This window comes from Varanus komodoensis, unplaced genomic scaffold (assembly GCF_004798865.1).
Source record: "Varanus komodoensis strain SLA01 unplaced genomic scaffold, ASM479886v1 scaffold73, whole genome shotgun sequence".
Lineage (NCBI taxonomy): Eukaryota > Metazoa > Chordata > Lepidosauria > Squamata > Varanidae > Varanus > Varanus komodoensis.
The window spans coordinates 726,366-740,373 of record NW_025336386.1 but is presented as its reverse complement, the minus strand read 5'-3'; the positions used below and the strand labels follow the sequence as shown (position 1 = coordinate 740,373).

Below are 14,008 nucleotides of genomic sequence, written 5' to 3'. Positions count from 1 at the left end.
TCCCCTAAGCAGGGTGCCACAACCGGAAAGGCCCTTCCCCCTGTCGTCACCCTCCTTACCTCTCGGAGAAGAACCTCCAGTGATGATCTTAAGCCATGGGTAGGCATATGTGGAAGGAGGTGTTCCTTCAAACATCTCGGTCCCATGCTATTTAGGGTCCTACATGTTAACACGGGGGTTAAATGGGGTTCAGGCTTCAGTTGGTAACCAGTGTAAATGGGAAAGGACAGGGTAATGTGTTCTTGCCTCCCAGTCCCCAGTAGCAGCTATGCTGCCCTATTTTGAACCAGCTGAAGTCTCTGAACTGCTTTCAAGCCCCATGTAGATCACATTACAATAGTCCAAGCAAGAAGTTACCAGAGCATTGGTCAGTGTTGCTTGGTCCTGCCTGTCCAGGTAGGAACATAGTTGATGGATTAGCTGAAGGTGATGGGAGGTGCTCTGTGCCATCACATCTGCTTGGGCTTCCAGAGACAATGCTGGGCTTAGGAGCGCCCCCAAACTACAAATGTCTCTTGTGTAAACTCTCTTAGTGAATAATCTAAAGTTTCAGGCAAGACCTGTGTTTCGGTTTTACTGTACAGTGCAGATACCAAGGTGAACCCGTTTCCATTACTTTAATGTTCAACTTTTAGCATAATTGATAGAAATTCATCTTTGTTACTCATTGTGCTTTAATGTTACATCTGAAAAGTTGTAATGGATGCCTTATTTTCAAAACTAAAATGGTTGCTGTTATGTTTGACATTAAGCTTAAATGCTTTGTTGGTGATCTCTCAATAACAACACTCTTTACACTAACATGTACTCTTCACATGTAACACTCTACATGTAGATAATCTTGACGTTCAGTGGTTCAAGATGACCAAGTGTTTACAGGCACTGGTCAAGCACAGCATATTACTATGCTATTGTTCAGTCTGCATTGATTACCCGTTCTCTGTTTATGGTGCTGTTCTCAAAGCCCTAATAAATTTGGGACTGTAGTGTATTATGGGTATTAAATAGAAACAGACATATCAATTAAATATTATTACAATGGATTTTAAGCCAGAAAAGATTTCAGTGGAATTGTTTTCTTTCAGTGCGGCTTATGCTAAAGGGAAGAAAGAAAAACCCCCCTTTCTGCCAGAGGAGCCATCGTCTTCCTCAGAAGAAGATGACCCTATTCCAGATGAACTGTTATGTCTGATATGCAAAGATATAATGACTGATGCTGTAGTCATTCCCTGCTGTGGAAACAGCTACTGCGATGAATGTGAGTTCCACCCTCTATCATTTATCCATACGTCATTTATGTTTTTAATATTGTAAACTGTCTTGAGATTTTCTGTGAAAATTTTAGATGGTACAGGAAAAAAATTGAAATAAATATCCAGGTGCAATGGCAAAAGAGGAATTAGGAAGGAGAGAGGGGAGACTCGGGTTCCCTACCTCTAGTGTAGGTGAGGAACAGAAAGGCATTGCTTTGTGATTGGTAGGTACTTGTATAATCCTGGTCTACTTCACTGTTGTGTTTGACAAGTAAAAATTATAATACACTGTAATGTTTAAGACCTTTAATTCTAGTCCCGACACACACCACTCTGTTTTTCAGAACTGTGTAGATTGTGTTGATTGCATGCAGTGACAGGAAGGGGCAACACAGGACACTGCCCTGTTGAGCATGTGGCCTCCCCCTGGAGGTCAGTCTGTGATGCTGCGCCCAGCAGTAGAGACAGGCTTGCACGTGATAGCAGCCCCAGAATAGCCGGTTGTCCCGAGGTGCCAAGTGGCAACAATGAGCCTAGCAGGTGGTTTGGGTGGTGGGGGTAGTCGAACTCCTCCCTGCCTCCCAGGAATATCTTCCCTTTTAGCAATATCCCGGGGACACAGTGCTGAGGAAGGAAACATTTCTTTTTGACGGTTGCAAGTTGCTACTGGACAGACACATTCTGAAGTGCGGCAGAGCGGATGGGGCGGCTAATAAGGCCACCGCCCACCTTCTGTTCTGGAGGAGACCCCTTGTGCTTGGTCCACCCCCAGGCACAAGGGGGCGGAGCCAGCTGGGTGTCCTGGACAGTGGGGCAGCATGGTTCAGCTGATTCTCTGCTCCGGCCTGAGAGGACACCTCTCAGTGGGGACATGGGGGAGGCAATCCACAGGATGACACTGCCAGGGTTGGGACCGGCATTGCTCAGCCGATTGGCCTCTCCTGCTTCAATGGCTTTCTCTTGAACCGAAGCAGGGAAGGAAGGGCTAGGCCTGGTGGAGAAGCTCCTTTCTTGGCGCATCACCACCTGGGCCATGCCCCCTTCGCCACTTTAGTTGGAAGAAACTCTCAAGTGCAGCAAGTGGCGAGGATCAGCTAGGCAGCTGTCCAGGTGATTCCCACACTACGCAGGAAAGGAAGCGCCTTGGACATGAATGGTAGAGGGGGAACTGCTGGGCCGTGTTGCCAGGCAGAGCAGCACGGCTCCACAGATGGCTGATTCCGTGCAGGTGTGGAGGGGCAGGAAGCTGCCACAAGCTGGACAACTGCAAGCTGAACTGTCCAGCTAGGTGCTTTGTTCTTGCCAGGTGGCTGATTGTCTGGAGGCTTTCCCCAAGATGGCTTGTGTTTGTGGGATATCTGAGTTCAGGCAATATAGCGAGCGATCAGGGATGGGAGAAACCCTCGAACAGACCGTCGTGCCTTACCCTGGTTCTCAACAGCAGTATGACACTATGGTAAACCACTACAACACCTGCCGTTACTGCTCTGAGAATGAGCACCAAAAATACCTCACGTGCTGGAGAATTTGGACAGTACTGAATGGGAGGAGCAAAACAAAACAAAAAATCAGTTCAGTACTTACAAGCAAGAGGATGGCATTACCAGCAGGGGTTGCGGTCCCCTCCTTTTTGGTGCATATACTCCATTCACCCCCCCCATTATTCCCAGTGTTTCTGAATTGTGTTTTGTCCCTCCCTCTTCTTAACCATCCTTTCTCCCGCTTTGCCACTGTGTGAAAATTAGCCTGTGTGCATCCTCAACCTGCCAGTTTTTTAAATGTTACCTACTCCTCTTTGCCAGTCCTATTGACAGCTGATAAATACAAGGAAGTTGACCAGGCAAGTTTTTAAAGTGACCAAAAGCTATAGCAATTGAAGCAGGAAAGGTGCTGCTGCAGAACCAGATGGATTTTCTGCAAGGGTGCCTGGGATCTGTGCTGAAGCCACCTGGAGGACTGAGAGGAAGAGGAGAACAGTCACAACAAACCTAATGGTCTCTTGTGTACTGTGTGTTGTTCTCTGGTGAACAACCAGCTCACCTCTGTTTATTTGCAGGGTGGCTTAGCATGATGCATAAACCTGCTCATAGTATCTGTGTTCACACATCACAAAAGAGCTTATATTTGGGCTAATTGGAGATTGCATATTCAAAATGTCAGCAGAGTGTGACTTGGAAAATTGTGGGTTAATTAGCAGGCCTGTTGTACTGCATTATTTTAGCTTTTATTATGTTAGTCTTTAAGGTTTTGTAATCTCCCCAGAGAACATTTGTTCTCAGGCCGGTGAATCTTAGGAGTTGTGCTAGTACATGTGCACGTAATTGCACAGTATGGTTCAAATACATGCACTGCATGATTTACATGGCATTTTAAAATTATTCACAGGTATCAGAACATCACTGCTAGAATCGGAGGAACATACTTGCCCAACTTGTCATCAGACAGATGTGTCTCCCGATGCGCTAATTGCCAACAAATTTTTACGCCAGGTACCTTCAGACCTTTCAGTAGCAAATTCTGTGTGAACCCGTGAGTGAGTGTACACATATTTCCCCTTCTTCTGCTTGAACAGCTTTATTGGTCCGGTGGGAAAGGAGGTGCCATTGGCAAGCTTAGAATAAGAAATTGTGTTTTCTTCTTAGAATGCAAAGACTAGATTTTGTTACTGGAGCACAGGTGTTTTGCTATTCTTTAAGGAAGTGTTGATGCATTGATTCATTTCTTTTCCTTGTTAATTTTCCACCTCTAGGCTGTAAACAACTTCAAAAATGAAACAGGCTACACAAAAAGGCTCCGCAAGCAGGCCCAGCCACCCAGGCAGGCAGCCCAGAGAAACATGCCTTCTGTGCCAAGGCCGACTGGCTCCAGGCAGCAGGATCCACTTGTAGTCCCAGCCACCTCTGCCCCTGTCCATGGAGCCACGTCCCTCACCGTGTCGTTGGCTGCTGGTGTACCAGCCTCAGCCGCAGCCGCATTGCCAGGCAGCCAGGCAGCCTCGGCATCTGCCAGTGACGCTTCTGCACCAATTGCCATGGTGATCCATGCAGACAAGACAGAAGGGCCTTTCCGGTAAGTCAGTACATCCAGCAGAGGTCACCAGATTGCCTGTGCGCCTTGGTCTTCCTTTCTGGTTGTGTTGCCCCTGGCTCCTGTGATGCTGCGTATGGCTAGTGCCAAAGCTTCCTCCCTGGAGACAGCCACTGTGAGGCCCTCAGTGTGAATCTCAGGAACTCTTTTGGTTGTTCTAGAGCCACAGGGTAGTTTTCAGGTTTAACGGGGTTCTTGTAACCAGATCAGAAGTAAGCCATCTCACATCCAAGGTTTATATTCAGCCTGCTAAAATGGAGTGGTTTTAGAACCATGCTGCTTTAATGTTGTAAAGAGTGGTTGTACATTTTGGATTAGGGGCAGTCTGACTGTGCTGGTGAGTATTGGGTTGTGCATCTTCCAAAGCTTAATCATTGGCTACAAATGTGTCCTGCTCCTCTTTGCAGCATTTAGTCTAAAGCAATCATGCAAACTAAGTTAGTCTGAGACATACAAGAGATGATCTTCCTCTAGCTCTTGATACAGTGGTACCTCGGCTCATGAATGCCTCAGTTCACTACCAGATCGGGTCCCGAACAAGAATTGCATGAAAATGTTGCTGCAGGTCCCAAACTCTGCATCGGGTGACGATCCCAAGCGCACCTGCCTTCCCTGCACGGGCACGATTGCGGTCGTGCTGGGGTGTGTGTGTGTGTGTGTTGAGGGGAGATGGTTGCATTCATACTTGGGGGAGAGGAGATGGCTGTGATTGCACCTGTGTCTCCTGCCCAAATGCACCCGCATCCGCCTCCCCCCCCCAGTGCGCCCACAATCGCGCCTGTCTCCCCTCCCCACGTGATTGCTGGGACGGGGGAGATGGCTGCGATCTTTGTTCTTTGTCACTTTGCTTCACATTTTTGTGAGTAAAAAAAATAGTTGCAGAACGAATTAACCTTATTTCCATTGACCCTTATGAGGAAATTTGACCTGGCTCACAACCAGTTTGGGTCACGACCAGAGTCCTGGAACGGATTAAGTCCGTGAGCCGAAGCACCACTGTACTTCCTATTAAACTAGCTGCAAACAAAATATTCACGTAAAGATCTTTGAGAACCATACTTTGGAGAGCAGCCCTGAAGCAGTCCTGTTGTTTTCCACTTTACTACGACAGGCTATGATTAGCATTAAAGCAGAAGCTGGAGAGTGCAGGAGGGAGCAGGCTGGCTCACGTGTTGCCGATGACCTTCCAGGTGGTGGGCTTGGAGGATTGCCTGAACTGAGCCACAGATGCCAGTTAAAGTTCAACAGAACTGTGTGTGGTGCGGTGCTTTTGATGACCCAAAAAAGTTGTATGGGCTTTGCAAGCCATGCAACTTGAAGCACCTGTGTTTAAAAACTGAGCCTCATAGGTGTGCTTATGTGCTGCTGAGACATTCAGGGGCAACCGATCCCGGTTTGGGGAGGCTGGTCCTGCAGTTGTAAGGCAGCATGCATGTTGCTCTGGCTGCACCTATCCTCTGAGCCCTTCCCACACACAGCAGACAATTTTGTCTTGGCCGTCATCTCCTTCCAGGTACACAGCCCCAGGCTCCTGCTTCTAAGGAGGGTATTTCAGCATCTTAATTGTGGTTGATGCTCTTTTCTGCCTTTTCACTCATCTCTAATACCCTTTAGGACTATTAGAAATGTGATGACATTTCTAGAGTTATACAGTGACCTTCTCTCATTCACTCTTGCTTATCTCACTCCAGCGAGGGCGATGGTATTGGACCAGCTGCTGCTATAGCGACCGCCTCAGAACTCTCAAAACCACCTTCCTCACTGTCAATGAATCCCATGATAGAGGAGAAGGTAAGCTTGGTTTCAGCACCAAACTCTCTCATATGTCTCAGTAGGAGCAGCAGCATCTGATTCTCTTCCTTTTCCTTCCTGAAGGGTTATCAGGTTCCTGTGCTTGGGCAGCCGGCCTTGCCGGGGCAGCTGGTCTCTCATGGACATTCAATACCCACTATGGGTAAGTCGTAGGACAAGGATCCTGCCTGTTAAATGTGACAGTGCTTATGCCTACATTAAAAGCAACTTTTCCTTTTCACAGGTCAGCCAATGAGAAGCAACCCTGTTCGCTCTGCAAGCAATAGAGCAGGCTGGGAACCGTAAGTTTCCTTTAACAATGTATTTTTCATATTCTTAGGTAGCAAGTCTAGAACATGATATCAAGGAGCTGTTTTTACATGCGTAGGGAAGTCTGTGTGCTTTAATTTTGAAGGAAAAATCAACTAAAGCTTAAAGGACTCAATCAAATGTATTGCAGATTTAGTTGACTATTGAGCAACACATTAAAGCTATCACTGGGCTAAAATAGGCAAGATGTGGTCCTGATTTGCTTGCAGCATATGGTTGGGCACAGAGCTAGAAAAATACTTCAGATTCCCAGGTAGCAAATTTTAGCATTTGTGGAGGCAGCTTCAGAATTTTGAGTTACACCAGTGGGCAATAATAGAAAAATCAAAGCTCTGGTGTCAGCTTGCTTCAGGCCTGGCAGAGGAAGTCAGCATTATGGTGCCAGGCTGCTTGTGCTGATGCCTTTAGAACCTCAGCAGCCAACACAACACACTAGAAGTGCAGTGGAGATTTACGTGGGAGCAGCAGCTGCATAGGACCGCTTATATGGAAAGTGCTTAAGGAAGCAGAAGATTAGTTAATGTGAATGAGAGGCTTGGAAGAGGAAAACTGCGGTAAGCATGTAGTGTGATGGGGAGGGTGCTTGCAAAACTGAGGGAGCATCTGTGAAACAGTTGAGCTGAGGGGGGGGTGCAGACAACGATTTAGACTGGATAAGCTGTAAGATAGGCAGCTGATGGGCAGTTGCTGCGGAGGGGTGCTGTCCGTTTCACGTTCCTCTTGCAAACAAGGACAAGTGTAACACTCAGTGACAACGTGTTTTTGGGTTTCTTTAGAAGTTCAAACCGAGGACGCCCGCATAGTGAACGTACACAAAGGACTCAGGCCCCAACACTGCCAGCATCAACACCGGTCTTTGTGCCCGTGCCTCCACCTCCCCTGTATCCTCCTCCTCCCCACGCACTTCCTCTTCCACCGGGGGTACCTCCACCACAGTTTCCTCCTCAGTTTCCACCTGGTCAGCCTCCACCAGCTGGGTACACTGTCCCCCCTCCGGGATACCCCCCAGCTCCAGCAAACATATCAACACCCTGGGTACCAACACCAGTACCAACGGCTCATTCAAATGCCATCCCAACGACACAAGCACCTCCTTTATCTAGGGAGGAGTTTTACAGAGAGCAACGGAGACTTAAAGAGGAGTAAGTATTTGGCTCTGAATGAAGTTCCGTTATATTTCATTCTTCTGTTTCCGTAGAGTATCAGATTTACCTACGCTAAAAATGCGTATGCTGTAAGCAAAAATGACATATAACGTGAGATTTCAAATGTTGATTTTCACTACCAATAAAAATAACCCTTCAGATCTAAAAACCCGGAAATTGTTAATTCTAGAAAAAAGCAGACATCTCTTGAAAACCTTGTGCAGGTTTTTGCTACTTAGTCGCATGTTCATTTCTCACTTGCATGCAGTGACCTTTTTCACATTGGTTTGGTTCTAATAGTGCTTCATTTAACAATACCCAATTCCATTGCAATAATTTTCTTATTTTAATAGGGAAAAGAAAAAGTCAAAGCTTGATGAGTTTACAAACGATTTTGCTAAAGAACTGATGGAATATAAAAAAATCCAGAAGGAACGCAGGCGTTCTTATTCCCGGTACTTGTTTTTCTTGCATATGTATAAATGAGCTGAATGGATGGGGCGCGTGCATTTAATTGGGAAAGTCCCCCATTCATCCTCTGGCATTTCTGGTTGTTGTCATTTTAAGGAACTTGAGTAGTAGAGATGGAGAGAACAGCAACTTCTCCAGGTACACAGTAATCAGCCAAATCAAAGGTGAGCAACTTGTGGCCCACCAGATGTTGCTGGATTGAGGCACCAGCTCCCATCAGCCTAAGCTTGCATAGCCAATAGTGATGAGACTTGCAGTCCCACTGCATCTGAATCATGCCCCCCCCCCATGATCAAGGTAACTCTGCATAGTTGTATTGGGGTGCATGAATCACGGACTCATACAGGATTCGGATTTGCAGATGTTGCCTTGTAGTTCAACACTGGTGCAATTCCAGCCATTAAGGGTGAAGTTTATTTTCCCCAAGATTCTGAGGAGCAATGAGTTCCGCATTCATTTGGCAGCACTTTTTAAAGCAAAGTTTGTCCAAATAAAGCCCTGTTGTCTTATGTTTGTGGGTCTAAGAAGTTACTTGGCCAATTTAAGTCACAAGCAACAAATTCCATAGTTATTTGGCTGGCAGTGAAGATGTGGCGGTGCGTGGCCACCATCCAAGGAACTTCTGGCTTCACAGAGCTTGCCATGCAGGCCTTCAAATGTTGCATCTAACAGCCATCCCAGCACACTGGGAAATCATTTCTGAACCTTCTGCAGTTCCAAAAACAGGTTGTGAAATGGAACCAAGGGAAGAGTGAGGGACTGACTTTCACTCTTTTTGTGCTAGAAACTGAAAAGGTCCCACTGAGCACAAGCAAACTCTAAGGCAACCTTCCCTGATCTGGTGCCTCTGGACTCCCAGACTACAGTTCCTAGCTTTCCTGAGCATGGGCAGTGCTGGGTGAGGCTGATGGGAGTTGGCCTAAAACATCTGGAGGGCTTCAGGTTGGGGGAAGCTGCTCTGGTATGTCCAGAGCAGTCCTGTTAATGGTGCCGTTTAGCTGGGCTTGAGCCATGATGGGTTTTATGACAGAAAATGCGTGTTCCTGTGTATGTCTGCTGTGCAGCACAATTTGTACAAAAGCAGAGAGGTTGCAGGTTCACACAGCATTGCTTTTTTTCTTGCTTTAAGGTCCAAATCGCCATTCAGTGCATCTTCATATTCAAGAAGTTCCTATACCTATTCCAAGTCAAGGTCTGGGTCATCCCGCTCTCGATCATATTCGCGATCATTCAGTCGCTCCCATTCCCGTTCCTATTCACGATCACCCCCCTACCCACGGAGAGGCAGGGGTAAGAGCCGAAACTACCGCTCTAGGTCAAGATCGCATGGATACCATCGATCAAGATCTCGGTCACCCCCCTACCGAAGATACCATTCTCGATCAAGGTCTCCAGGGTACAGAGGCCAGTCCCCTAATAAGCGCACTGTTCCTCAGGGAGAGGGAGAACGAGAGTACTTTGGTCGATACAGAGAAATCCCACATTACGATATGAAAACATACTATGGCAGATCTATGGACATGAGAGACCCTCTTGAGAAAGAGCGATACCGTGACTGGGAGACCTACAGAGAATGGTACGAGATATACTACAAGGGCATTGCAACTGGAGGACAACCCAGACCTCTGCTCAACAGAGAGAACTTCTCTCCCGAGCGATTTGGTCCTCCTGGACCGAGGCGAGAGAATTCCCCTTACATTCGGGGTCGTAGAGATGATTACCCTGGAGGATTAGGTCATCGAAATCGAAATGTAGCTGGTGGCTACTCTGACAAAGTGCCAGCCAGAGAGGGTCACAGCATGAAAGATATGGCAAAACTGAAAGACAAGGATGCGGAAAACCCACCAGGAGATGCAAAAGGAAATAAACATAAGAAACACCGGAAGAGAAGGAAGGGTGAAGAAGGAGATGGCTTCCCCGGTGCTGACCTCTTGGAAGGTTCACGAAAGCCAAGAGATGCTGCCACTGGGGAGGACAGCAAACCTGACCCGCTCTTCATGCTTTCAAGCAGGGATGATGCTACTCCTGTCCGGGATGAACCTATGGAAGCAGATTCAGTTGCCTTTAAACCCGTTACTGAAAAGGAAAGGAAAGAAAAGCCCAAGGCAAAACCTGAAAAGACAAAGAGAAAAGTCGAAGGTGCTGTCACTACCAAGAAAGAGGTGCAAGTGAAGCCAGCTAAAGCAGTCCAAGAAAAAGCAGAAGCTGATCGTGAAAAGTCCCCACGGGCTGACCCTCCTGCAAAAAAAGCAAAGGAGGAGTTTGCAAAGGCTGATGGTACGAAGACATCATCCTCTCAAAAAGATGAGAAGCCGCTGAATACACCACGTAAAGTTCATCCCCGAGGTGCAAAAGAACATCTGGAAACCAGGTCGGTCAAGGAGGAGAAGGCAAAGAAGGAGCACCCAAAGGAAATGAAGCAGGAAAAGCCTTCTGGCAAGGAAGAAAAGTTAAAGAAACCCATTGACAAAAACAAGCCTGTAGATGCAAAACCAGAAAAAAGGAAAAGAAAGATTGAGGAAAAAGTAGATAAGGAACTTGAAGCCACCTCTCTAAAACCATCCAAACAAGAAGTCACAGAACTGAAACCTTTGCCAAAGGGGAAAATTGAGCCAGAAGGTGAAAAAACAGAGCGGACTCCTGAAAAGGATAAAACTGTTTTGCCAGTTGCCCCAACAAAAAAGATTAAGCTGAACAGAGAAACTGGGAAAAAGATTGCTAATGTCGAAGCCATTCCGCCCGTAAAAGAAGCTTCAACTGAAAAACCTGAGCCAGCCAGTAACAAAGTGAAGCAAGACAAAACAAAAGGGAAGCTAAGGAGAAAAATTGCAGCAGCAGATGGATCTGGTTCCACACTGGTTGATTATACCAGGTACCTTCTGACTAGAAATGAGAAATAGGTTATATTTCCTGCCCATGTTGTGTTGATCTCACAAACTTGTCAAATGCTTCAATTAAACTTGTCTTAAATTAACCTGGAAGCAGGATGGTAGTAGCTGATGTTAGCTGGGTGTGGACCAAGTTCTGTCCCTCTTTCAGGGACAGATCAGTTGCCCTCTGCTTCCAAACAGTCCAGAATGGGCCATGCCCTTTTGTCCCCCGTCTCCAGCCCAGCAGCGTGACGTTGGCCTTTGTATGAAACTATTTCCACTGCAGCCACCATTTTGCAGTCAGTCTACCCTTGGCTTGTGACACAGAGGGAAATACGACTTGCGAAGATGTTGGTTGGTAGAGCAGAGTTTCTTTTCACCTGGGAATAGACCCTTGCCCCTTTAATTTCCACTTCGTTCCCTCTATTGCAATGTGTGTGGGCTGCTAGGGTCAGTTTAGTGAAGGCACATTTTGTTGATCTAGAATTAAATGCTTCTTTGTTGTAGTGAAATGTACTTATACAGACCCTGGAACCTAGCTTTCATGAGAGAAAGTAACCCCCAGGTGAAAAAGAAATTGCCATATCCGTTACAGCTTGATGAATGCCTTTGTGGCAAGATACCATAGTGGAGGCTTTGGCTCTGAAAATGTACATATTGCCACAATCTAAAATTGAAATTAAGCAATGTCACCTTGATATCTCCCATAACAATAAAATTTTTGTTTTGGTTTGTCTAGCACTAGCTCTGCTGGAGGCAGCCCTGTGAGAAAGTCGGAAGATAAGCTAGACATAAAGCGCACTGTAATCAAGACTATGGAAGAGTACAACAATGATATCACAGCCCCTGCTGAAGATGTCATCATCATGATCCAAGTCCCACAGTCCAAGTGGGATAAAGATGATTTTGACTCTGAGGAGGAGGAAGAGGAAGATGTTAAAGCCACACAGGTACAATCTGCTGTCGGGAAACCCACCAGTGTCATAAAGAACGTCAGCACAAAGCCATCTAATTCCATCAAACACAATGAGAGGGATCTTGAGCACTTAGAGAAAAATCAGAGAACCACAAAAGAGTCTGGGCACGAGAGTTCACAGCCTGAATCCAAAAGTTCTAAAACTCTGGCATCAAACGATAAAGGAAAGGCCAAAGACAGGGATCATGCTGCATCTGACAGAGAATCTTCTGAAAAGAGGAAGAGTGGAGGCCCACCAGAGAAAGAACGGTCTGAACATGGTGCTGATCAAGGGAATCTAAAGAGCTGCTCTTCTCACTCTTCCAGAGAGAGCAGGTCTTCCGATAAACATGAATCTGGCCATGGGTCCTCTGTGAAGGACTTCACTCCTAGCCGGGACAAAAAGTCTGACTATGACAGCAGCCGAGACTATTCAGGTGCAAAGAGAAGAGAAGAAAGGAGTGAGCCTGTCCGGAAAAAGGTCTCACCTTCTCGTGGCCGGGAATCAGCCACCTCTGCACTGAAGAATAAGAACAGAGATGAGCGAACAGAGCAGCCCAAAAAGGATGCATGGGACTCGAAACGGAGCAGTTACAGCCCTCCCCGGGACCGAAGGCAGAATGGTCACAAAGCTGCCTATGACTCTAGGCGCTCAGCAGAGCACAAGTCCCAGGAGGCGAGCGCAGGCAAGGAGAAGGAGAAGGAGAAACGCCCATCATCTGAGACCTGGAGCAATAAGGAGAAGGTGATGGGTGGGAACAAATCCTTGCATAGACGAAGCTCCCCGGAGGCAAAAGAGCAAGCGACTGTGCAGAATGACAAGAGTACTACGGTCAAGCCAAAGCCTCAGCCCAGCCACTCTTCCCGGCTCTCCTCTGACCCAACAAGGGAAACGGACGAGGCTGCTTTTGTCCCAGACTACAATGAAAGTGACACTGACAGTAACGTATCCACAAAACAGGAGGAGTCCCCAGGCAGAAATGCCCGAGATGGGAAGGACAAGGCCAGTGAGAAACTGAAAGAGGCTGCAGGGGCAGAGCTGGGCGCCCAGCCTGACGGAAGCCGGAGCCAAAGTCAAAGCAGCCCCAGCCCCAGCCGCAGCCGCAGCCAGAGTCCCTCAGAAAGCCAAGGCCGAAGCCGTAGCAGCAGCGCCAGCTCTGCAGACAGCCAGGACAGCAAGAAGAAGAAGAAGAAGAAGGACAAGAAGAAGCACAAGAAGCACAAAAAACACAAGAAGCATAAGAAACACACCGGAACCGAGTCGGATGCAGAGAGAAGCCAAAAACATAAACACAAGAAGAAGAAGTCGAAGAAGAGCAAAGACAAAGAGAAGGAGAAGGAGAAGGAGAAAGACAAAGAGAAGGAGAAGGAGAAAGACAAAGACAAAGACAAAGAGAAGGGAGATGACCAAAAAGCAAAATCTGTCCCTCTCTAGAAAGCAGAATGGTTGGGGGGCAGAACTGAACTGACTTGACTAAGTCACCTATATGAAATTTTGTTATAATGTAGACAAACAAGAGCCTTGTAAATAATGCCATGACAGGCCCTGTGCTGCACTTACACAATTGCTGCTTGATTTGATTTTTACATCAGAGCTTTATAAAGTGAACATTTTGTACAGACTTGTGAGTTGTGACCATGTAATATGGGGGAGGGAGGGTGGAGGATTTTTTTTAATTTTATTTTAATTTGGGGCATCTTATTTTTAACCACCGTTAAATTAGTTTGGGTGGAGTTTACTGTACTGTGAAATTTCACACTTTTTTTAAAGATTGCCTGTCAGGAAAACAATGAAAGGGTCTGGTATCAGTTCAAACTCTCAGCAGGAGGACTTGCAGAATGCATTACAGCCCTGTTCTGTTACTTTTGGATTACAATAAAAACATTCATTGAACTTTAAACAGTGTTGCAGCGCCAGCTTTAATAAAGGAGGCAAGGGAAGGGAGGGCTCAAAATAGGCCATGAATTGCACCTTTCCTGAGAAATGGCCTCCGGCTTGACCTGTCAAGGAAACTTTGGTCTCTACAGTGTGAAACAAGTGTATGAAAGGGGCAGCAGAAAAGCTTGGAAATTCTCAGAATGTCAAATAAGGGTGGTTGGGAACCT

The 14,008-nt window shown here is 46.7% G+C and overlaps 1 protein-coding gene across 2 annotated transcripts in view; it reads left to right on the top strand.

Annotated features, from left to right (window-relative positions):
• The window catches only part of RBBP6 (RB binding protein 6, ubiquitin ligase), a 36,810-nt gene extending 23,007 nt beyond the window's left edge, over positions 1-13,803 (top strand). For both annotated transcript variants that reach the window (XM_044452512.1, XM_044452513.1), the window contains 10 exons: positions 1,086-1,258; positions 3,639-3,742; positions 4,003-4,322; positions 6,032-6,131; positions 6,216-6,294; positions 6,376-6,433; positions 7,238-7,603; positions 7,960-8,061; positions 9,207-10,949; positions 11,687-13,803. In XM_044452512.1, coding sequence (XP_044308447.1) covers positions 1,086-1,258; positions 3,639-3,742; positions 4,003-4,322; positions 6,032-6,131; positions 6,216-6,294; positions 6,376-6,433; positions 7,238-7,603; positions 7,960-8,061; positions 9,207-10,949; positions 11,687-13,337 — 4,696 coding nt within the window. In that variant the 3' untranslated portion in view covers positions 13,338-13,803. The remainder of the gene's footprint in view (positions 1-1,085; positions 1,259-3,638; positions 3,743-4,002; positions 4,323-6,031; positions 6,132-6,215; positions 6,295-6,375; positions 6,434-7,237; positions 7,604-7,959; positions 8,062-9,206; positions 10,950-11,686) is intronic.
• Positions 13,804-14,008: the final 205 nt, after the last annotated feature.